At 37.3% G+C, this 24,902-nt stretch overlaps 1 protein-coding gene across 1 annotated transcript in view; it reads left to right on the forward strand.

Annotated features, from left to right (window-relative positions):
- Positions 1–856: 856 nt before the first annotated feature.
- The window catches only part of TBX22 (T-box transcription factor 22), a 31,949-nt gene continuing 7,903 nt past the window's right edge, over positions 857–24,902 (forward strand). Inside the window, exons 1-6 of the mRNA XM_073638054.1 lie at positions 857–971; positions 7,089–7,236; positions 7,676–7,777; positions 8,021–8,195; positions 20,730–20,894; positions 21,680–21,744. Coding sequence (XP_073494155.1) covers positions 857–971; positions 7,089–7,236; positions 7,676–7,777; positions 8,021–8,195; positions 20,730–20,894; positions 21,680–21,744 — 770 coding nt within the window. The remainder of the gene's footprint in view (positions 972–7,088; positions 7,237–7,675; positions 7,778–8,020; positions 8,196–20,729; positions 20,895–21,679; positions 21,745–24,902) is intronic.

Genomic DNA, 24,902 nt, shown 5'->3' on the forward strand with positions numbered 1-24,902 from the left:
TAACTGTAATATACATATCTATATAGATAGATAGATAGATAGATAATAGATGATAGATATATATCCAGACTCCCTCTATTATAAGTGTATATTCTGCCGTTTGTATCTAATAGCTTCATGAATCCTTGTATAAATCCCAACTATATAACATCTTGGTCACTATATATATATATATATATATATATATATATATATATATATATATATATATATATATATATATATACACACACATAAGGTGTGTATACATCCAGATGAGTTACTGATCGCCCGATCACATCGCTCTGTATATTACAGACAATAGCAGTGATACTAATAAGCAGTCGCATCTTCTGTATTGTTTCTATCAGTGATGATTATAATGCTGCTGCTAATAATAATAATAATAATAATAATAATGTCACATATAAAGTACCCGGAGCTGTAGCTGACCGGACACTATACAGTCACATATCATATAGAGAATAATCCATAGCTGCAGAGATACAGCCGGATCTGTGGCGTCCCCCATTCATAGTGTATATATATATATATATATATAATGTGATATTATCGCCCCCAATAATCATATTCCCCCATCACCCAGTACTGACTGATAACAGCCCCCCAATCACACATATAATGTCTGACAGCCCACGGTGCAATCCCCTTGTAGTGTCCGTCTCTGTAGAAGGAGCTGACACAGCAGCAGTCGCAGGATTGTGCGCTACTTCTCTCTGGTGTCACCACACATTGCGTCTGATCACTGATCCCCCCCGGGGCCCCCCGGATCCGGCCGCTGATTGGAGGCTGCAGTGCCGGGTGCGGGGTGCGGCCTCCCCTGGTGTCGGCGCTGTGGAGCCGCGGGTCAGTCGCCATGGCTCTCAGCTCCCGGGCGCACGCCTTCTCTGTGGAGGCGCTAATGGGCGCAAAGCGGAAAGTGCAGGAGGGAGAAGGCGCAGAGCAGCGGAGCGGCCACCGCCAGGAGACGGGTTAGTGTCGGGGGACAGGGGTGCACAGAGGAAGGGACCCCAAACCCGGGATCCCGGCAGGAGCAGGAATGATGGAGGAGACAGCCGGAGGAAGGGCGCAGAGAGAGGAGAAGCGCAAGAAGTAACGGAGGATTGGACCCCGACATACACATATACACACACATATATATATATATATATATATATATATATATATATATATACCTGCCCCTCAGTATACTGGTATCATGTGATGCCTGCTGCAGCGGAGAGGTTTTTTTCTGTGCGGTACCGGAGCCGCTGTCCGTCCCGACTATGTTTTTACACCAGTGAGGTTGGATCCGATCGTTCATGGCCGGGGATACAATTACTATTGTACGATTCTCATACGATCATTCTTCTTTTACAGTTATGGTTCTGGTCTGATGTTATAGAGTCACATTATACGATGATTATTGATCCTCTGTCCCTTTTTGTTACACAAAGTTTTTTTTTTTTTTTTTGCAGCTTTTTTTTTTAGGGAAGACAAATACACAGCGGATTTATGAAGCTCACTAAATTTATGCTGCAGATTTCTCCTTTTGTAATGAAAATTTGTGCTTCAATTTTGCACCAAAATCCCCATTCCGCCCCCCCCCCCTCCCACTTCACTGGGGTCTTTTAGCCCTTTCCGCACCCTTTCCTCTGATTGCTCCACTTACCAATACTGATGTAAAATACTGAGCAAATACTGAATGTGTGAATATGGCCATGGGGCTCATTTCAAAGTCAGTTTTCAATGAATACAACTCTTACCTGTTACAGTCTATGGAGCTGTTCACACCTCTGTGGGGGTTTTTTATGGACGAAGTCTATGGGGCTGCGAAAAAGTCATCCTGCACTTTGATGCCGTCGTGTGACGTCCATTTTTCACAGACTGTTTGATAGGAGAAACCAGAGAATCCACCTACAGTCAAAAAGACCAAACCCTGATGGGAAAACTGAGCAAAATCTGATCAAAAACACTGAGGAATATAGGTCAATTTATTTTTGCATACGATAAAAAAAAAAAAATCACAAAACATCATAGAATGAGCCTTAATGAGTTGGAGAAGTTTAGAATTTTTTTTAAAACTTTTATTTTATAAAATCACTGATGGTAAATACGGGCACAGAGCGACGCTGACGCTGGGGAAACTCTGATGCAGCATAGGGATGAGAATTGGTCGTTTCCTATTCAAGCACAAGCAAACAATTGATGTCTGAGGCCTCACTAAAGGCACTAATGATTTGCATGCAGTGTTTTAAAAAAAATTGTGACTTTTTTCTTATATCGTTGTGATTTCTCCCCCTTTTTTTCCCCTATGACACGTGTATAAAGCACACTCTCCAAGAATGTAAAAAAAAAATCCGGACAACATCTGGTCACAAAATTTATATCACACCTCCTCCTATTTTCCTATTGACTGATATTCATAATTTGGACACAAAAAAAAGGAGCAAAAAATGTTGTGAAAGACCTGGATTTATTTTTTTAAAGTTTAAAGTCATCCTTTCATGTGACGATGGCGCTGACTGCACGGATTGTCCTGATAATAAGATCGCCGGTCTGGGACATCACAGATCAGGATTGGGGATTTATCATCAGTGGATAATGGATCTGGACCAGTGTTGCCAACTTGACTTTTTTTTTTTTTTTTCTGGACAGTTTATCAAAGAATCACTGACAGATTCAAAAACCAGAAATATCATTATGGTTTTAAGTGATATCTGTCCTTAGCCCATCATTTTCATATGAAGAAATTAGCTGCTTTAACTGTAAAATGTTGATAATTACAGTCAACATTTGCAGAAGTTTCTTCAGCTTAAAAAAAATATTGTTTTTTTTACAGACAGGGCAAACAAGTGCCTAATTTTTATGGACTGTCCAGGAATTTCTGGTGTGGATACAGATGACCCCGGGGGGATGCGCGAGGACTGTGCGATCACTGATGTTAAATTTCCTTTCCTGCGGGTTTTGTTGGATGACAGATTATTGGAAATGGAAGAGGGCAGTGATAAGTCACGGTGGTTTCTGATCCAGACACCAGAATTTGTAGCAGCTGCTCTTTATCCTGATAAGATCCTTGATAAATATGATGGTCATTATATATTATAGGGATATGACTTAGATGATATATTCTTCTCATTTATTATGTAATTACAAAAAAAAATTGCTATATCCATCAGGTATATATAATGATACAACAGAATGCTATATATTTCAGGAGTATAAAACCCATCATGTATCAGTACAATGAAATAATACAATTTTAATACACTAAGTATGAAGTATCATAGTAATAGATGTAAATAATTCTATACATTCATGGTGTTACACTGTCATTTTAGAGTACAACCAGATAACAATTTAATTAATTTTACAATTGTAATAGAAGATAATAATATAAACTTATGACATTTTCTCACTGTATTGTTACATTCTACATTTGTATAAGATCGGTCATCCTATAGAGTGTTCATCCATCAAGTCACCACGGCTTGAGATCGAGCTGAAGGCCATTAAAATAAATAAATGCATTAATAAAAATAATGATACAACTTGATAATTTAATATATTGACCCCACTGTATTAATATGATCTGCAATAATTACCATTATAGCAGAGTATATATTTCTAGTTGATTATAACTTTCTACATTAATGCTCTATAATAACATTATAACATTCAATAAAGATACAACCAGATCTTAATATCTATGTGACGAATGTCCTACAATAACTTTAGACAAAACTTTCCTATATACTCCTGGTGTATTATAACATCCTATAATAAGAATATCCTACCCTGGCACATGATGCATTATACTGTTATATAATTCTGATACAATATAATGCACCACGTGTTAGATTGTTATATTTTACGATTCTAGAACAATATGAGAATATTATTTGATAATTGATATAATTCTAACACTAGTTTTACTATATCAAGTGCAGTCATATTCTAGAACATGTTAATACTGTATAACGGCACCCGCTGTTTTATATTCCTATAATACTAGATAAAAGTATTATCACTTTATACCTTTCTAGTAGAAATTCCTATTGATTTTATTACATTATTATACTTTATATGATATTTTTTGTTTTCTTTCATTTTATCAGGTCAAGTATCTGACTAAACCTCAACAACTAAGATTCTGCAGACGTAGATTTCCATATAATATAACCTGAAGTATTATAACATAATTCTGCCACACGATGACATCATCTAATCATGTGCATTATAGCATCATGACAAGTCTAATGCCTCATAATAATATATAATGGCCACAAAGTATTATAATATCCTGCAGCTCTGTTACTCCATAATACCATATAATGGCCCAATATATTATATAGTCCTAGATCTAAAACCTCGTAATCCTACATCATGGCCTGGGTGATTTATACTGTCCTGTACTCGTAATAACTGATAATATTTTATAACGACATCTGGGTGATTATTATATCTTTAATCTATCACCACAACATATTAAAATCTTGCAAAATGCCAATACTGTAATCATGAGGGTGTAATACATGAATGTGATGTTATATTATACTAATACACTATATAATGAGGCTTGTGAGTTATAATATCCCATAATACTGTATGAGCTACAGTATACTAGATGCAATACTAGAAAGACACTTGGGATATTACATAATAATAAGCCCCCTACTAATATATTATATACCAAGCGGTTAAGAAAGTAACGTTGCCGAAGGAAATCTGATTAATCATATTGTCCCATAATAATGTATAATAAGATCTTTATTATTACATAGTACTATAAAATGACACTGAAGGATTATATTGTCCCTATATAATGATTCCGGTGTCTGGTGATGTCTCTATTACTAGATAATATTATATAACGACATTGATGCCATATAGTTTGTAATAATATCTTTATTAGTAGGTAACACTATATAACGACATTGGTGCAGTATTTTGTCCCATATTACTCTTTGGTGATTCCGGTCTTGTAATGTCCATATCCGCTGATCCTATATATTGCCACTGGTGCATTGTCCCGTGATCTTATGTAATGAGTGTGTGATAATATCCTATAATATTAAGTTTAGTGTAAATACTGCGAATCTGATCGGGAAAAAATGCTGCATATTAGGTTGTATTTTCGGTCCGAGTGCTTTCCATCAAAAAATCGGATCACACCCGGACCAATGTTATTCAATGGGGCCGCGCTGATGAATGATTTTTTTTCCACTGACTTGAAATGTCAGCGTGCAGGATTTCCCTCTTAAAATCAGACGAGACCCACCCATCCAAGTCTATGGGTGTGAGAAAGAAATGGGATGCCACAGTAAAGCATGCGATATTTCCGGATACATCGCAGTTCTGTAACATAGGAAAGCGTAAACGGTTAATAGCTGCTGTAAAAAAACGGATTGTACAATGATGACAAGTGAGAAAAAGATCTTCCCACTTTTCTGGATGAGAATCGGACGGATTCTTTTCTAGGGTTGTGTGAACTTAGCCTTAAAGAATCAGCGTCAATAATGAGATTCCGCTAAGTCTTATTCCTGTGCTGCGGAAACGCAAAGTCACAGAAATCCGTTTATTCTGCGGATGTGAATGCGTCTTCCACCGTTTGCACAAGGCGAGATGTGTGGAAATTCTGCCCCTTTTCTGCAGTGAATTCTCAGCAGTATTTATCGCTGCAGATTTCACCAGGTTCCCTGATAGAGACGCAAGGTGCGAATATAAAGTGTTATCCACCGCAGGTAAATCCGCTCTATAACCGCTCGTGCACACCACCATGTGTTTGGTCCGGGTGCAGTCTGAGAAAAAATTCAGATTAATGTTATTCAATGGGGCCGAGCGGAGGAGCGATTTTTTTTTTTCTCTGACAAATTTGCGTGTGAAAAAAAAAAAAAATCGCAGCATGCGCTAATGTCGTCCATAAATCACATGAGATTCGTCCATACAAGTCTACGGATGTAAAACCTACAAAAGACAAAAAATATATCACATACCCTACCATCATTATATATAAATGTAAAGCAAAGTTGCATATGAAATATAGGGTACTTAGTGAACTATTTTTGATAAAAAAAAGTATACATCCATCGTACCAGCGACAAGGTGACCCTAATTGGGACAGTCCTACACTGTCTATATTAAAAACCTTACTGTATATCAAAGTTGAAGTATATAATATATAATGATGGTAGGGTATGTGATATATTTTTTGTCTTTTGTAAGTTTTGTATCTTTTTGCTAGTGTGAACATGCTCCTATGTCTTGCATGTGTACCATCTTAGACCTCAGTTCACATTGCCTGGTTTTTTGTCTTGTTTGCATTCTGTGCAAATTAAGGGTGTGGCATCCCCCTTGTTGAGCTGGTCAGTCTATATGTAACTTACCACGGGCTTAGGTGGTCTGATATTGGGACCCGGTCCTATTTGTCTACCCTTTTATATACATTACTTCAACTTTGATATACAGTAAGGTTTTTAATATAGACAGTGTAGGACCGTCCCAATTAGGGTCACCTTGCCGCTGGTAGGACGGCTTGTATACTTTTTTTGATCAAAAATAGTTCACTAAGTACCCTATATTTAATATGCAACTTTGCTTTACATTTATATATAATGATGGTAGGGTATGAGATATATTTTTTGTCTTTTGTAGGTTTTGTATCTTTTTGCTAGTGTGAACATGCTCTTATTTCTTGCATGTATACCAAGTCTACGGATGTGCAAAAAAAAAAATCGTCTTCTGTACGGAGCCACAGTATAGGTCAGATTTTTACAGATACATTGTAATTCTGTAACATAGGAAGCTGTAAATGATTAATAGCTGCTGCTGTAAAAACCGGATTGTACACCCAAGACAAGGGAGGAAAAAATCATTTCAGTTTTCAGGATGAATTTGTGACAATTTTTTATAGGCTGGTGTGAATCCGACCTAACAAGAAGGACGATATAATCCTAACACTGCGGATATAATGTGACATTACTCAGTACTGGGATTCTGTAGGATATAATGCTGCATTACTTCTCATCTGACGACCCCTGTAAGCGCCCCTTATAGTCGCCCCTCTAATCCTGTCTGCCAGTAATGCCTCTATCCTACTCTTATCCCAGCAGAGAAAAGACCCAAATCGGCAGGACCCCCGTCTCTAGACCCAGCGACGAGCAAAGAAAGCGAAGTCCAGGTGGAGCTCCAGGGAGGAGATCTGTGGAGGAGATTCCATCAGATCGGGACCGAGATGATCATCACCAAAGCCGGGAGGTGAGGAAGCGACAAGGACGGCAACGGTCATATCACCAAAATCCTACTGTGCACCCCAGATGGGGGTAAGGGCCGGAGATTGTGAGCCCGGCCGCCCCCCAACATCAGGGTCTGACCCCACAAATGCTCTTCTGGATGAAGAGGCAATAATTCCCACAGACGCCTCCAAAATCTTGTAGAAAACCCAAAAGAGCAGGAACGACTCCATATTAATGTCTATGGATGTAGATGAGGACAGAGAAGCCCCCGGAGGTGGATGTGGGGGGCACATATTTTTCTCCATATTAATGTCTATGGATGTAGATGAGGACAGAGAAGCCCCTGGAGGTGGATGAGGGGGGCACATACTTTTCTCCATATAGTGTATATTTATGCACAGGTTATATTTTTGCTCCTGCTTTTGGTCTGTGACCTCCCTCTTATATTTTGCTGATTATAGGCGGATGTTTCCTTCTGTGCGAATCAAAGTGAAGGGTCTGGACCCCGCTAAGCAGTATTATATTGCTCTGGATGTGGTTCCTGTCGACTCCAAGCGCTACAGGTATCAACACAATTATATGTGAGCAGCTCTGGGATTCTGCGGAGCTGCTCTGTGTGTAGGGTGGGCTCCATACCCAGCCTCTGTCTCCTTGTAAGGTCTCTACAGGACGACGCTTATTGGGTTTCATTCATCGGAACTGTCTGACTGTAAAACTGTGATTGGCGCCAAGAGCATCCAATCAGATCTCAGCTTTTATGTTAGCACCGCCCCCGAGGATCATCTATGTCCTCCCTGTCTCTATAGATATGTCTATCACAGCTCGCAGTGGATGGTGGCTGGAAACACGGATCATTCCTGCATTTCCCCCCGACTCTACGTGCACCCCGACTCTCCCTGCTCCGGAGAGACCTGGATGAGACAGATCATCAGCTTCGACCGCGTCAAACTCACCAACAACGAGATGGACAACAAAGGACATGTAGGTGTGGAGCCGCGGGACTTACCTCTCTACATGTCTGCATGTCTGGCTATCTACTGTCTATTATCTATCATCTATCTATTATCTATTATCTATCTATTATCTATCTATTATCTATCATCTATCTATTATCTATCTGTTATCTATCTATCATCTATCTATCATCTATCTATTATCTATCTATCATCTATCTATCATCTATCTATTATCTATCTATTATCTATCTATCATCTATCTATTATCTATCTATTATCTATCTATCTATTATCTATCTGTTATCTATCTATTATCTATCATCTATCTATTATCTATCTATTATCTATCTATCTATTATCTATCTATTATCTGTTATCTATCTATTATCTATCTATCTATTATTTATCTATTATCTATCTATCATCTATCTATTAATCATGTATCTATTATCTATCTATTATCTATCTATCATCTATCTATTATCTATCTATCTATTATCTATCTATTATCTGTTATCTATCTATCATCTATCTATTATCTATCTATCTATTATTTATCTATTATCTATCTATCTATTATCTATCTATTATCTATCATCTATATATTATCTATTATCTATCTATCTATCATCTATCTATTATCTATCTATCATCTATCTATTCTCTATTATCTATCATCTATTATCTATCTATCATCTATCTATTATCTATCATCTATCTATCATCTATTATCTATCTATTATCTATCATCTATCTTTCTATCTATCTATCTATTATCTATCATCTATCTTTCTATCTATCTATCTATTATCTATCATCTATTATCTATCTATTATCTATCTATTATCTATCTATCATCTATCTATTATCTATCTATTATCTATCTATCATCTATCTATTATCTATCTATCATCTACTGTATCTATCTATCTATTATCTATCTATCATCTATCTATTATCTATCATCTATCTATTATCTATCTATCTATCTATTATCTATCATCTATTATCTATCTATTATCTATCTATCTATTATCTATCATCTATTATCTATCTATCATCTATCTATTATCTATCTATTATCAATCTATTATCTATCTATTATCTATCTATCTATTATCTATCTATCTATTATCTATCATCTATTATCTATCTATCATCTATCTATTATCTATTATCTATCTATCTATCTATCTATTATCTATCATCTATTATCTATCTATCTATTATCTATCATCTATTATCTATCTATTATCTATCTATTATCTATCTATCTATCTATTATCTATCATCTATTATCTATCTATTATCTATCTATCTATTATCTATCATCTATTATCTATCTATCATCTATCACATGTTCCATGTAAGTAAATTGTGTTGATGATAGAAATGGAATCATTGCTCTTAAACATTATTTCTGCAAACATGAAGTTCCAAATAGATGAAACCTCTCTGGAATTCTATTTCTATAACTTATCAATGGAGAATTATGACTGGATTACTCCTTGTAGAAATGACAATAGTGGGATCGGTTTCCTCCAGAACTCTCTGAAGAGGCAATTTGCATATTAAATTTCCCAGAGGAGCATTGCACAGGGAATAAGCCTCCTTACCTTGACGTGCCAGAGCTGGTGTGTCACTCTCCACAAGGAGAAACGTTACCCCTTAGACCTCAGTCCAGAGCCTCTCCTCTAGCCAAATCAGTTCACATACTTTGCACTGATGAGGGCCAACAACCCGAAACACCGTGTCTGCAAATTGAGGTTCTGATTTGGCTTTTATCCTAAGTCATATAGCACGACTCGTTAAAGGGTTGATTGAGACTTGTAGGATTGCTGCTTCCAATAGGAGGCGCTATAGAGTACAAGCCCTCTTTTTCTCTGAAGAGACAATTTGCACTCCAGAATATGGAGATTCTCTGCTCCCATAAGAAGTGAGGTACATTTATTCCAGCAAAGACCTGACCTCCAGCATCCAAAATACCAAATCGGGAGTCAAGTTCCTCTTTTGTGACCCAACAGTCGCTTTGCCGCATATATGGCAGAACTCATCTGCTTTATTAATGCAGCTTCGATTATAATCTGAGAGAAGTAAAGCAAAAGGCCAACAAGCAATGCTGGGACTGACGGGGGGACGGCTTATAAAGACAAGAGGTGCAGTATTAGAATGACATCATCGGGGCTGAGATGATGTCACACTGATGATGCAGTCTACCCCTAAGCCTGTCGTAAATAACTACTCTGGTATCTTGAAAATTAGAGTCAATTTTTTTTAAATGTAAGCATTATTTTTGTTTTCAGCCCCCCAAATTATGTAGGTTTAAATGCTTATATGACTGATCCAATTTGGCCATAGAGCAGTGTTAATGGGGTAGAAGCAACAATAAGTGAACTCCAAAGTGCGAGACCCTATATATACTGTACACTACACATATAACAGGTCACCTATATATACTGTACAGTACACATATAACAGGTCACCTATATATACTGTACATTACACATATAACAGGTCACCTATATATACTGTACATTACACATATAACAGGTCACCTATATATACTGTACAGTACACATATAACAGGTCACCTATATATACTGTACATTACACATATAACAGGTCACCTATATATACTGTACATTACACATATAACAGGTCACCTATATATACTGTACATTACACATATAACAGGTCACCTATATATACTGTACATTACACATATAACAGGTCACCTATATATACTGTACAGTACAGATATAACAGGTCACCTATATATACTGTACATTACACATATAACAGGTCACCTATATATACTGTACATTACAGATATAACAGGTCACCTATATATACTGTACATTACACATATAACAGGTCACCTATATATACTGTACAGTACAGATATAACAGGTCACCTATATATACTGTACATTACACATATAACAGGTCACCTATATATACTGTACAGTACAGATATAACAGGTCACCTATATATACTGTACATTACACATATAACAGGTCACCTATATATACTGTACATTACACATATAACAGGTCACCTATATATACTGTACATTACAGATATAACAGGTCACCTATATATACTGTACATTACAGATATAACAGGTCACCTATATATACTGTACATTACAGATATAACAGGTCACCTATATATACTGTACAGTACAGATATAACAGGTCACCTATATATACTGTACATTACACATATAACAGGTCACCTATATATACTGTACAGTACAGATATAACAGGTCACCTATATATACTGTACAGTACACATATAACAGGTCACCTATATATACTGTACATTACACATATAACAGGTCACCTATATATACTGTACAGTACACATATAACAGGTCATCTATATATACTGTACATTACACATATAACAGGTCACCTATATATACTGTACATTACAGATATAACAGGTCACCTATATATACTGTACAGTACACATATAACAGGTCATCTATATATACTGTACAGTACACATATAACAGGTCACCTATATATACTGTACAGTACATATATAACAGGTCACCTATATATACTGTACAGTACACATATATCAGGTCACCTATATATACTGTACATTACATATATAACAGGTCACCTATATATACTGTACATTACACATATAACAGGTCACCTATATATACTGTACAGTACAGATATAACAGGTCACCTATATATACTGTACAGTACAGATATAACAGGTCACCTATATATACTGTACATTACAGATATAACAGGTCACCTATATATACTGTACAGTACACATATAACAGGTCACCTATATATACTGTACAGTACAGATATAACAGGTCACCTATATATACTGTACAGTACACATATAACAGGTCACCTATATATACTGTACAGTACAGATATAACAGGTCACCTATATATACTGTACAGTACACATATAACAGGTCACCTATATATACTGTACAGTACAGATATAACAGGTCACCTATATATACTGTACATTACACATATAACAGGTCACCTACAGTACAGACCAAAAGTTTGGACACACCTTCTCATTTAAAGATTTTTCTGAATGTACATGACTATGAAGATTGTACATTCACACTGAAGGCATCAAAACTATGAATTACCACATGTGGAATTATATACTTAACAAAAAGTGTGAAACAACTGAAAATATGTCTTATATTCTAGGTTCTTCAAAGTAGCCACCTTTTGCTTTGATGACTGCTTTGCACACTCTTGGCATTCTCTTGATGAGCTTCTAGAGGTAGTCACCGGAAATGGTTTTCACTTCACAGGTGTGCCCTGTCAGGTTTAATAAGTGGGATTTCTTGCCTTATAAATGGGGTTGGGACCATCAGTTGTGTTGTTCAGAAGTCTGGTGGATACACAGCTGATAGTACTACTGAATAGACTGTTAGAATTTGTATTATGGCAAGAAAAAAGCAGCTAAGTAAAGAAAAACGAGTGGCCATCATTACTTTAAGAAATGAAGGTCAGTCAGTCCGAAAAATTGGGCAAACTTTGAAAGTGTCCCCAAGTGCAGTTGCAAAAACCATCAAGCGCTACAAAGAAACTGGCTCACATGAGGATCGCCCCAGGAAAGGAAGACCAAGAGTCACCTCTGCTTCTGAGGATAAGTTTATCCGAGTCACCAGCCTCAGAAATCGCAGGTTAACAGCAGCTCAGATTAGAGACCAGGTCAATGCCACACAGAGTTCTAGCAGCAGACACATCTCTTCAACAACTGTTAAGAGGAGACTTTGTGCAGCAGGCCTTCATGGTAAAATAGCTGCTAGGAAACCACTGCTAAGGACAGGCAACAAGCAGAAGAGACTTGTTTGGGCTAAAGAACACAAGGAATGGACATTAGACCAGTGGAAATCTGTGCTTTGGTCTGATGAGTCCAAATTTGAGAACTTTGGTTCCAACCACCGTGTCTTTGTGCGACACAGAAAAGCTGAATGGATGGACTCTACATGCCTGGTTCCCACCGTGAAGCATGGAGGAGGAGGTGTGATGGTGTGGGGGTGTTTTGCTGGTGACACTGTTGGGGATTTATTCAAAATTGAAGGCATACTGAACCAGCATGGCTACCACAGCATCTTGCAACGGCATGCTATTCCATCCGGTTTGCGTTTAGTTGGACCATCATTTATTTTTCAACAGGACAATGACCCCAAACACACCTCCAGGCTGTGTAAGGGCTATTTGACCAAGAAGGAGAGAGATGGGGTGCTACGCCAGATGACCTGGCCTCCACAGTCACCAGACCTGAACCCAATCGAGAAGGTTTGGGGTGAGCTGGACCGCAGAGTGAAGGCAAAAGGGCCAACAAGTGCTAAGCATCTCTGGGAACTCCTTCAAGATTGTTGGAAGACCATTTCCGGTGACTACCTCTTGAAGCTCATCAAGAGAATGCCAAGAGTGTGCAAAGCAGTCATCAAAGCAAAAGGTGGCTACTTTGAAGAACCTAGAATATAAGACATATTTTCAGTTGTTTCACACTTTTTTGTTAAGTATATAATTCCACATGTGTTAATTCATAGTTTTGATGCCTTCAGTGTGAATGTACAATTTTCATAGTCATGAAAATACATAAAAATCTTTAAATGAGAAGATGTGTCCAAACTTTTGGTCTGTACTGTATATATACTGTACATTACACATATAACAGGTCACCTATAAATACTGTACATTACACATATAACAGGTCACCTATATATACTGTACATTACACATAAAACAGGTCACCTATATATACTGTACATTACACATATAACAGGTCACCTATATATACTGTACAGTACACATATAACAGGTCACCTATATATACTGTACATTACACTTATAACAGGTCACCTATATATACTGTACAGTACAGATATAACAGGTCACCTATATATACTGTACAGTACACATATAACAGGTCACCTATATATACTGTACATTACACATATAACAGGTCACCTATATATACTGTACAGTACAGATATAACAGGTCACCTATATATACTGTACATTACACATAAAACAGGTCACCTATATATACTGTACATTACACATATAACAGGTCACCTATATATACTGCACATTACACATATAACAGGTCACCTATATATACTGTACATTACACTTATAACAGGTCACCTATATATACTGTACAGTACAGATATAACAGGTCACCTATATAAACTGTACATTACACTTATAACAGGTCACCTATATATACTGTACAGTACAGATATAACAGGTCACCTATATATACTGTACAGTACACATATAACAGGTCACCTATATAAACTGTACATTACACTTATAACAGGTCACCTATATATACTGTACAGTACAGATATAACAGGTCACCTATATATACTGTACAGTACAGATATAACAGGTCACCTATATAAACTGTACATTACACTTAGAACAGGTCATCTATATATACTGTACAGTACAGATATAACAGGTCACCTATATATACTGTACAGTACACATATAACAGGTCACCTATATAAACTGTACATTACACTTATAACAGGTCACCTATATATACTGTACAGTACAGATATAACAGGTCACCTATATATACTGTACAGTACAGATATAACAGGTCACCTATATATACTGTACAGTACAGATATAACAGGTCACCTATATATACTGTACATTACACATATAACAGGTCACCTATATATACTGCACATTACACATATAACAGGTCACCTATATAAACTGTACATTACACTTATAACAGGTCACCTATATATACTGTACAGTACAGATATAACAGGTCACCTATATAAACTGTACATTACACTTATAACAGGTCACCTATATATACTGTACAGTACAGATATAACAGGTCACCTATATATACTGTACATTACACATATAACAGGTCACCTATATAAACTGTACATTACACTTATAACAGGTCACCTATATATACTGTACAGTACAGATATAACAGGTCACCTATATATACTGCACATTACACATATAACAGGTCACCTATATAAACTGTACATTACACTTATAACAGGTCACCTATATATACTGTACAGTACATATATAACAGGTCACCTATATATACTGTACAGTACACATATAACAGGTCACCTATATATACTGTATATTACAGATATAACAGGTCACCTATATATACTGTACAGTACACATATAACAGGTCACCTATATATACTGTACAGTACACATATAACAGGTCACCTATATATATTGTACAGTACACATATAACAGGTCACCTATATAAACTGTACATTACACTTATAACAGGTCACCTATATATACTGTACATTACAGATATAACAGGTCACCTATATAAACTGTACAATACATATATAACAGGTCACCTATATATACTGTACAATACACATATAACAGGTCACCTATATATACTGTACAGTACACTTATAACAGGTCACCTATATATACTGTACATTACACATATAACAGGTCACCTATATATACTGTACAGTACAGATATAACAGGTCACCTATAAAAACTGTACATTACACTTATAACAGGTCACCTATATATACTGTACATTACACTTATAACAGGTCACCTATATAAACTGTACATTACACATATAACAGGTCACCTATATAAACTGTACATTACACATATAACAGGTCACCTATATATACTGTACATTACACATATAACAGGTCACCTATATAAACTGTACATTACACATATAACAGGTCACCTATATATACTGTACATTACACATATAACAGGTCACCTATATAAACTGTACATGACACATATAACAGGTCACCTATATATACTGTACATGACACTTATAACAGGTCACCTATATAAACTGTACATTACACATATAACAGGTCACCTATATATACTGTACATTACACTTATAACAGGTCACCTATATATACTGTACAGTACAGATATAACAGGTCACCTATATAAACTGTACATTGCACTTATAACAGGTCACCTATATATACTGTACAGTACAGATATAACAGGTCACCTATATAGACTGTACATTACACATATAACAGGTCACCTATATATAGTGTACATTACACATATAACAGGTCACCTATATATACTGTACATTACACATATAACAGGTCACCTATATATACTGTACAGTACATATATAACAGGTCACCTATATATACTGTACATTACACATATAACAGGTCACCTATATATACTGTACATTACACATATAACAGGTCACCTATATATACTGTACATTACACATATAACAGGTCACCTATATATAGTGTACATTACACATATAACAGGTCACCTATATATACTGTACATTACACATATAACAGGTCACCTATATATACTGTACAGTACATATATAACAGGTCACCTATATATACTGTACAGTACATATATAACAGGTCACCTATATATACTGTACATTACACATATAACAGGTCACCTATATATACTGTACATTACACATATAACAGGTCACCTATATATACTGTACAGTACATATATAACAGGTCACCTATATATACTGTACATTACACATATAACAGGTCACCTATATATACTGTACAGTACAGATATAACAGGTCACCTATATATACAGTACATTACACATATAACAGGTCACCTATATATACTGTACAGTACATATATAACAGGTCACCTATATATACTGTACAGTACACATATAACAGGTCACCTATATATACTGTACATTACACATATAACAGGTCACCTATATATACTGTACAGTACATATATAACAGGTCACCTATATATACTGTACAGTACATATATAACAGGTCACCTATATATACTGTACATTACACATATAACAGGTCACCTATATATTGTACATTACATATATAACAGGTCACCTATATATACTGTACAGTACATATATAACAGGTCACCTATATATACTGTACATTACACATATAACAGGTCACCTATATATACTGTACAGTACATATATAACAGGTCACCTATATATACTGTACAGTACACATATAACAGGTCACCTATATATACTGTACATTACACATATAACAGGTCACCTATATATACTGTACATTACACATATAACAGGTCACCTATATATACTGTACACATATACAACCCCAATTCCCAAAAAGTTGGTTATGTAAAATGTAAAGAAAACAATGATGCAATGATTTGGAAATCTCTTATTACCAGGGGTGTAACTATAATGGGTACAGGGGCTGCAGTCACACTTGGGCCCTGGAGCCTCGGGGGCCCAAACAGTCCCTCTGGTCTATATTAGAAGACTAAAACGATTACATACCCATGATGGTTACGGGTTCTGTTGGAGATTTGGCATTGGGGCCCACAAGCTTCAAGTTACATCACTTGTCATTGCCATACTTTATCACATAGAACAGATCAGAAAGTGAACATTGGACATTTCTCCATTTCTGTGACTCGTTTAGGAATGGATGATGGCAGAGACACATCTCAGAAGAGTTGTACTCGAGCAATGTCCGCCATTGTACCAGGGCCATGTCCAACACTCTGCAGCAGCGTCCCCTCTTCTTCTTCTTACAACAGTCTCTAAATGTCAGGGAAGTGAGGAGACAGTCGCTGGAGTTTTGGGAGAGGAACTTTTTCCCCTTCTTCTCTGATGTTGGGTTCTCGCTGCTCCTCAGTTCGGGGTCTTTGTAGGATTTTTCATCTCATAATGCACAAAATATTTTCTATTGGTGAAAGGTCCGGACTGAAGGCGGCCGGTTGATCCCCCGAACTCTTCTTCTGCGGAGCTGGGCTGCTGTGATGGAGGCAGGATAGGGTTTACTATTGTCCTGTTGAAAGATACAAGGTCTCCTCTGAACTAGACCTCTGGATGGAGCAGAGGTTGTTCTAACACCTCTATATAACACTCAGTATTGATGGCGCCTCTAATGTGTGCACTGCCCCTGCCATAGGCACTAATGCGCCCCATACATTAGAGATGTGAACTGTGCGCAGACAACAAGCTGGTTGGTCCCTCTCCTCTATAACAAGCTGCATGGTCCCTCTCCTCGATAACAAGCTGGATGGTTCCTCTCCTCAATAACAAGCTGGATGGTCCCTCTCCTCTATAACAAGCTGGATGGTCCCTCTCCTCTATAACAATCTGGATGGTCCCTCTCCTCGATAACAAGCTGGATGGTCCCTCTCCTCTATAACAAGCTGGATGGTCCCTCTCCTATATGACAAGCTGGATGGTCCCTCTCCTATATGACAAGCTGGATGGTCCGTCTCCTATATGACAAGCTGGATAGTCCCTCTCCTTGATAACAAGCTGGATGGTCCGTCTCCCCAGTAACAAGCTGGATTGTCCCTCTCCTAGCTAACAAGCTGGATGGTCCCTCTCCTCTATAACAAGCTGGATGGTCCCTCTCCTCTATAACAAGCTGGATGGTCCCTCTCCTATATGACAAGCTGAATGGTCCCTCTCCTATATGACAAGCTGGATGGTCCCTCTCCTATATGACAAGCTGGATGGTCCCTCTCCTATATGACAAGCTGGATGGTCCCTCTCCTATATGACAAGCTGGATGGTCTCTCTCCTATATGACAAGCTGGATGGTCCGTCTCCTATATGACAAGCTGGATAGTCCCTCTCCTTGATAACAAGCTGGATGGTCCGTCTCCCCAATAACAAGCTGGATTGTCCCTCTCCTAGCTAACAAGCTGGATGGTCCCTCTCCTCGACAAGCTGGATGGTCCCTCTCCTCAATAACAAGCTGGATGGTTCCTCTCTTACTGAGTCCACAGGACATGGCATCCAGGGTTCTCAAAGAATTTCACATTTTGACCACAGAACAGTTTTCCATTTTGCCTTAGTCCATTGAAAATGAGCTTCGTCCCAGAGAAGACGGCAGAGTTTTTGGATTATGTAAATATGCAGCTTCTTTACACGATAGAGATTCCACTTGCATTTGTGGATTGCACGGCGACCTGTGATCACTGACAATTATTTTTGGATTATTCCTGACCCCATGCAGTGATCTGCACAAGCAATCATGTCTTTTTTTTGTAAGTCAGTGAAGCCTGGGGGCCCGGAGATCCCGAGCCTCCACTAATGACCCCTGGCCTTGTCACTTGTGCACAGGATTTCTCCAGAATCTTCTGATGATATCTTGTCCTGTAGATGGACAAATATTCAAAGTCTAGGTAATTTTAGGTTGGGGAATAATTTTTAGATGCAGTTGTCCACAGATCGGTGACCTCCGACCATCTTTGCTCCTGGGAGACTCTGCCTCTTCTGCCTCTGCCTTTTTCCAGCCTTTTGCTATCCCTGGCACAACTTTTCTTGAGCTGTTGCTTCCATCAATTTCTAAATAAGTTCATATTTTCAGATGAGATGGAAAAATGTCCAATGTTCACTTTCTGATCTGTTTTATGTTCTGTGTGAATAATATATGGCGATAAGAAATTTCCAGATCATTAAGTCTTGTTCACTTTACATGTTACACAGTGTCCCAACTTTTTTGGAATTGGGTTTGTGTATATAGAGTATGATCCTACAAACCCCTTATGCCTATGTGTCTCTACATGACCCTCAGTGATGTGCGGGGGGGCCGCACTCATCTTCTTTGTCGTGTGCTCCACAGTCCTGAAATTCCTCCATTTGGCAGCAACAGATGTGTCATTGGTCACAGCACATTACTCCGGTCACTGGATGCCCAGTGTGACCCCGTCCAGCACGACACCCGCACATCACAACTACATCAACGTCACCAACATCAAGTGACACCCAAAAAACACCCGGAACTCATAGGTTTCATAGGTGTCAGACGCCGCCCCCTGTACAGGAGTCAGTTGTCAGATGCACAGTCCGCTCCCTCTGAAGTCATGTGATCTGTGGGGTGCGGGGGGATTATGTCTGGGGTCTTGTGATCTGTGTTGTACGGGGGGTTTATGTCTGAGGTTTTGTGATTTTTGGAGTGCCAGGGGATAATGCCTGGGGTCTTGTGATTTGTGAGATGCGGGGGCTTATGTCTGGGGTCTCAGAATCTTTGGGGTACGGGGGTTACGCCTGGGATCTCAGAATCTTTGTGGTGCGAGGTTTACGTCTGGGGTCACATGATCTGTGGGTTGCTGGGGGCTATGTTTGGGGTATAGGGGCTTATGTCTGGGGTCTCGTGATCTTTGGGGTACGGGGGGCTTATGTTTGGGGTCTCGTGATCTTTGGGGTACGGGGGGCTTATGTTTGGGGTCTCGTGATCTTTGGGGCATGGGGGGGTTATGTCTGGGGTCTCGTGATCTGTGTGAAAAATAAAGTCCTGAGATCTGCGCCTCTTGTATAGTAAAGTGTATAGTAAAGAGTCTGAAGCCTCCGCATGTGACTTTACATACAATCGCCTGCGTGTGGCGCCGGTAGAATGTGGGGTCCCTGTGCCGCTGCTGTCATTTTGCCGCTCCTCTGTACAATCACTTAATTGTGCAGGGATCCAGCAGTGTCACCTACCAGACTGGTAATAATGGCGGCCGTGCGGTGCTGACTGTGGTAATTCTTCTCTTATCTTTGCAGATCATCCTGCAGTCGATGCACAAGTACAAGCCCCGGGTCCACGTCATCCTCCAGGACTCGCGCTTTGACCTGTCTCAGATTCAGTCATTACCAGCAGACGGGGTGAAGACGTTTTCATTCAAAGAAACGGAATTTACCACGGTGACGGCGTATCAGAACCAGCAGGTGGGGGCGCCGGTGGTGTGCCATATGGGCAGCGGGAAATAGTCTGTAGGTTTACAGAGGACAACAACTCCCAGAATGCCTAGCAAACAGAAAGCTAAAAAATGCCCTGTACCAAATACAGTACAGACCAAAAGTTTGGACACACCTTCTCATTTAAAGATTTTTCTGTATTTTCATGACTATGAAAATTGTACATTCACACTGAAGGCATCAAAACTATGAATTAACACATGTGGAATTATATACTTAACAAAAAAGTGTGAAACAACTGAAAAGAAGGAGAGTGATGGGGTGCTACGCCAGATGACCTGGCCTCCACAGTCACCAGACCTGAACCCAATCGAGATGGTTTGGGGTGAGCTGGACCGCAGAGTGAAGGCAAAAGGGCCAACAAGTGCTAAGCATCTCTGGGAACTCCTTCAAGATTGTTGGAAGACCATTTCCGGTGACTACCTCTTGAAGCTCATCAAGAGAATGCCAAGAGTGTGCAAAGCAGTCATCAAAGCAAAAGGTGGCTACTTTGAAGAACCTAGAATATAAGACATATTTTCAGTTGTTTCACACTTTTTTGTGAAGTATATAATTCCACATGTGTTAATTCATAGTTTTGATGCCTTCAGTGTGAATGCACAATTTTCATAGTCATGAAAATACAGAAAAATCTTTAAATGAGAAGGTGTGTCCAAACTTTTGGTATGTACTGTACATCAATCAGATATCAGCAGATCAGATTCTACAACCGTATGTCCATATTACTGGTTCATGAAGGATCATTTTCTCCATAGATAACAAAACTGAAAATTGACAGAAATCCATTTGCAAAAGGTTTCAGAGACCCAGGAAGGAACAGGTAATAACTACTATAATACTGCCCCCTATCTGCATGAATATAACTACTAAAATACTGCCCCCTATGTACAAAAATATAACTACTATAATACTGCGTCTATGTACAAGAATATAACTACTATAATACTGCTCCTATGTACAAGAATAGAACTACTATAATACTGCCCCCTATGTACAAGAATATAACTACTATAATACTGCCCCCTATGTACTAGAATATAACTGCTATAATACTGCCCCGTATGTACAAGAATATAACTACTATAATACTGCTCCTATGTACAAGAATATAACTACTATAATACTGCCCCTATGTACAAGAATATAACTACTATAATACAGCCCCCTATGTACAAGAATATAACTACTATAATACTGTCCCCTATGTACAAGAATATAACTACTATAATACTGCTCCTATATACAAGAATATAACTAGTATAATACTGCTCCTATGTACAAGAATATAACTACTATAATACTGCTCCTATATACAAGAATATAACTACTATAATACTGCCCCTATGTACAAGAATATAACTACTATAATACTGCTCCTATATACAAGAATATAACTACTATAATACTGTCCCCTATGTACAAGAATATAACTACTATAATACTGCCCCCTATATACAAGAATATAACTAGTATAATACTGCTCCTATGTACAAGAATATAACTACTATAATACTGCTCCTATATACAAGAATATAACTACTATAATACTGCCCCTATGTACAAGAATATAACTACTATAATACTGTCCCCTATGTACAAGAATATAACTACTATAATACTGCTTCTATACAGTATACAAGATTATAACTGCTATAATACTGCCTCCTATGTACAAGAATATAACTACTGTAATACTGCCCCTATGTACAAGAATATAACTACTATAATACTGCCCCCTATGTACAAGAATATAACTACTATAACACTGCCCCCTATGTACAAGAATATAACTACTATAATACTGCTCCTATGTACAAGAATATAACTACTATAACACTGCCCCCTATGTACAAGAATATAACTACTATAATACTGCTCCTATGTACAAGAATATAACTACTATAATACTGCCCCCTATGTGCAAGAATATAACTACTATAATACTGCCCCCTATGTACAAGAATATAACTACTATAATACTGTCCCTTATGTACAAGAATATAACTACTATAATACTGCTCCTATGTACAAGAATATAACTACTATAATACTGCCCCCTATGTACTAGAATATAACTACTATAATACTGCTCCCTATGTACAAGAGTTTAACTACTATAATACTGCCCCTATGTACAAGAATATAACTAGTATAATACTGCTCCTATGTACAAGAATATAACTACTATAATACTGCTCCTACGTATAAGAATATAACTACTATAATACTGCCCCCTATGTACTAGAATATAACTACTATAATACTGCTCCCTATGTACAAGAGTATAACTACTATAATACTACCCCTATGTACGAGAATATAACTACTATAATACTGCTCCCTATGTACAAGAATATAACTACTATAATACTGCCCCCTATATACAAGAATATAACTAGTATAATACTGCTCCTATGTACAAGAATATAACTACTATAATACTGCTCCTATATACAAGAATATAACTACTATAATACTGCCCCTATGTACAAGAATATAACTACTATAATACTGTCCCCTATGTACAAGAATATAACTACTATAATACTGCTTCTATACAGTATACAAGATTATAACTGCTATAATACTGCCCCCTATGTACAAGAATATAACTACTATAATACTGCCCCCTATGTACAAGAATATAACTACTATAATACTGCCTCCTATGTACAAGAATATAACTACTGTAATACTGCCCCTATGTACAAGAATATAACTACTATAATACTGCCCCCTATGTACAAGAATATAACTACTATAACACTGCCCCCTATGTACAAGAATATAACTACTATAATACTGCTCCTATGTACAAGAATATAACTACTATAACACTGCCCCCTATGTACAAGAATATAACTACTATAATACTGCTCCTATGTACAAGAATATAACTACTATAATACTGCCCCCTATGTGCAAGAATATAACTACTATAATACTGCCCCCTATGTACAAGAATATAACTACTATAATACTGTCCCTTATGTACAAGAATATAACTACTATAATACTGCTCCTATGTACAAGAATATAACTACTATAATACTGCTCCTATGTACTAGAATATAACTACTATAATACTGCTCCTACGTATAAGAATATAACTACTATAATACTGCCCCCTATGTACTAGAATATAACTACTATAATACTGCTCCCTATGTACAAGAGTTTAACTACTATAATACTGCCCCTATGTACAAGAATATAACTAGTATAATACTGCTCCTATGTACAAGAATATAACTACTATAATACTGCTCCTACGTATAAGAATATAACTACTATAATACTGCCCCCTATGTACTAGAATATAACTACTATAATACTGCTCCCTATGTACAAGAGTATAACTACTATAATACTACCCCTATGTACGAGAATATAACTACTATAATACTGCTCCCTATGTACAAGAATATAACTACTATAATACTGCCCCCTATGTACAAGAATATAACTACTATAATACTGCCCCCTATGTACAAGAATATAACTACTATAATACTGCTCCCTATGTACAAGAATATAACTATTATAATACTACCCCTATGTACAAGAATATAACTACTATAATACTACCCCTATGTACAAGAATATAACTACTATAATACTGCCCCCTATATACAAGAATATAACTACTATAATACTGCTCCTATGTACAAGAATATAACTACTATAATACTGCCCCCTATGTACAAGAATATAACTACTATAATACTGCCCCCTATATACAAGAATATAACTACTATAATACTGCTCCCTATGTACAAGAATATAACTACTATAATACTGCCCCCTATGTACAAGAATATAACTACTATAATACTGCTCCTATGTACAAGAATATAACTATATAATACTGCTCCTATGTACAAGAATATAACTACTATAATACTGCCTCCTATGTACAAGAATATAACTATATAATGCTGCCCCTTATGTTTAAGAATAGAAGTATTATACCGTCTT

Source organism: Phyllobates terribilis, unplaced genomic scaffold (assembly GCF_046119375.1).
Source record: "Phyllobates terribilis strain yellow unplaced genomic scaffold, ASM4611937v1 Scaffold_7__3_contigs__length_470593459, whole genome shotgun sequence".
NCBI lineage: Eukaryota > Metazoa > Chordata > Amphibia > Anura > Dendrobatidae > Phyllobates > Phyllobates terribilis.